The sequence below is a fragment of the Bison bison genome, unplaced genomic scaffold (assembly GCF_000754665.1).
Source record: "Bison bison bison isolate TAMUID 2011002044 unplaced genomic scaffold, Bison_UMD1.0 scf7180017863168, whole genome shotgun sequence".
NCBI classification, from domain to species: Eukaryota; Metazoa; Chordata; class Mammalia; order Artiodactyla; family Bovidae; genus Bison; species Bison bison.
In genome coordinates this window covers 1,052-2,213 of record NW_011493740.1, presented here as the reverse complement: position 1 = coordinate 2,213, position 1,162 = coordinate 1,052, and the positions used below count along the sequence as shown (strand labels likewise).

Genomic DNA, 1,162 nt, shown 5'->3' with positions numbered 1-1,162 from the left:
TGAAGTTTATACATTAAATCTTAACAGATTTAATTAGCAAGTGACAGCTTGTAACTTTGGTTCAGATACAAACAGCTCCTCTACAAAAAAAAACTTTAAACTTTGTAAACATAAAACTAAAAAGTATTAGTGTTAGTAAACATTTATGATTCATCTTAACTTTGTTATTTAAATTTATGTTTTCTACTTTTAATTTTTTATAGTTAGCCTTGTGGAATGACATTTGCTAGATGAAGGTTTAGGAAGACATTATCTTACTTGATTTGACTAAACTGTTTAAGAAAGACCTTGAATAATCACTTGGGTCTTTAAAGAGTGAAAATCCTCTAATCTGAACATGGAGAGAATGAGACTACAGACTCCATGAAAAATATCAGCCAGCATATGACCTCGGGTCCAGAAGAAACCAAGTTTAATGGGTCCAGTCACCTCTTGCCCTGAGGACACATTTGCTTTAAATGTACATTCAATGCTCATAGCATCCACTCCCACTCCTAGGCCCTGGGACATGCCATAATAGTGACCCTTGGGGGAAAATGGCATTGATCCCGAGGATTATGGATATATCATATGCATGCCATCACTTCCATCACAGGCTGCTAATTTCTACCTGATAGTAATAGTAACATTTCTTTCTTTCAATGCATTTAATTAACAGATGATGTCAGACAAGAGAAATGTCATCCTGTTTTCTGTATTTGATGAGAATAAAAGTTGGTACCTCACAGAGAATATTCAGCGCTTCCTCCCCAATGGAGTACAGCCCCAGGATCCAGAGTTCCAAGTCTCCAATGTCATGCATAGTAAGTGATTCAGCATTTGAGTCCAAAGGGTAATGGATAAAGGGAAGTTGAAACTGCCAAAGAGATGTGCAGTTAATGCATTACTTTATAAGCCCCACAAGAATCACATTTCCTTAAAATTATTATATATGAGCATGTGCAATTTTATATAAATGCATAAATATGATCACATAATGCATATATATTTTCTTTTAACAGGCATCAAATATCTAGAGAAGTTTATTTTAAAGGATAAATTAAATAAGAGACACAATTTTCATTTACCCAAGCATACATACACCTTAATATGAAATGTACTCAATCAGTAAATTACACATGAAATAGAAAAGGAATATGCAATTTTATATATACATATAGCT

At 33.5% G+C, this 1,162-nt stretch overlaps 1 protein-coding gene across 1 annotated transcript in view; it reads left to right on the top strand.

The window, feature by feature from the left end:
- Positions 1–803, top strand: part of LOC104983680 (coagulation factor VIII-like) — a gene marked incomplete at its 3' end in the record, with an annotated part of 9,294 nt that extends 8,491 nt beyond the window's left edge. The window contains exon 3 of the mRNA XM_010833198.1: positions 659–803. Within this exon, the coding sequence (XP_010831500.1) occupies positions 659–803 (145 nt within the window). The remainder of the gene's footprint in view (positions 1–658) is intronic.
- Positions 804–1,162: the final 359 nt, after the last annotated feature.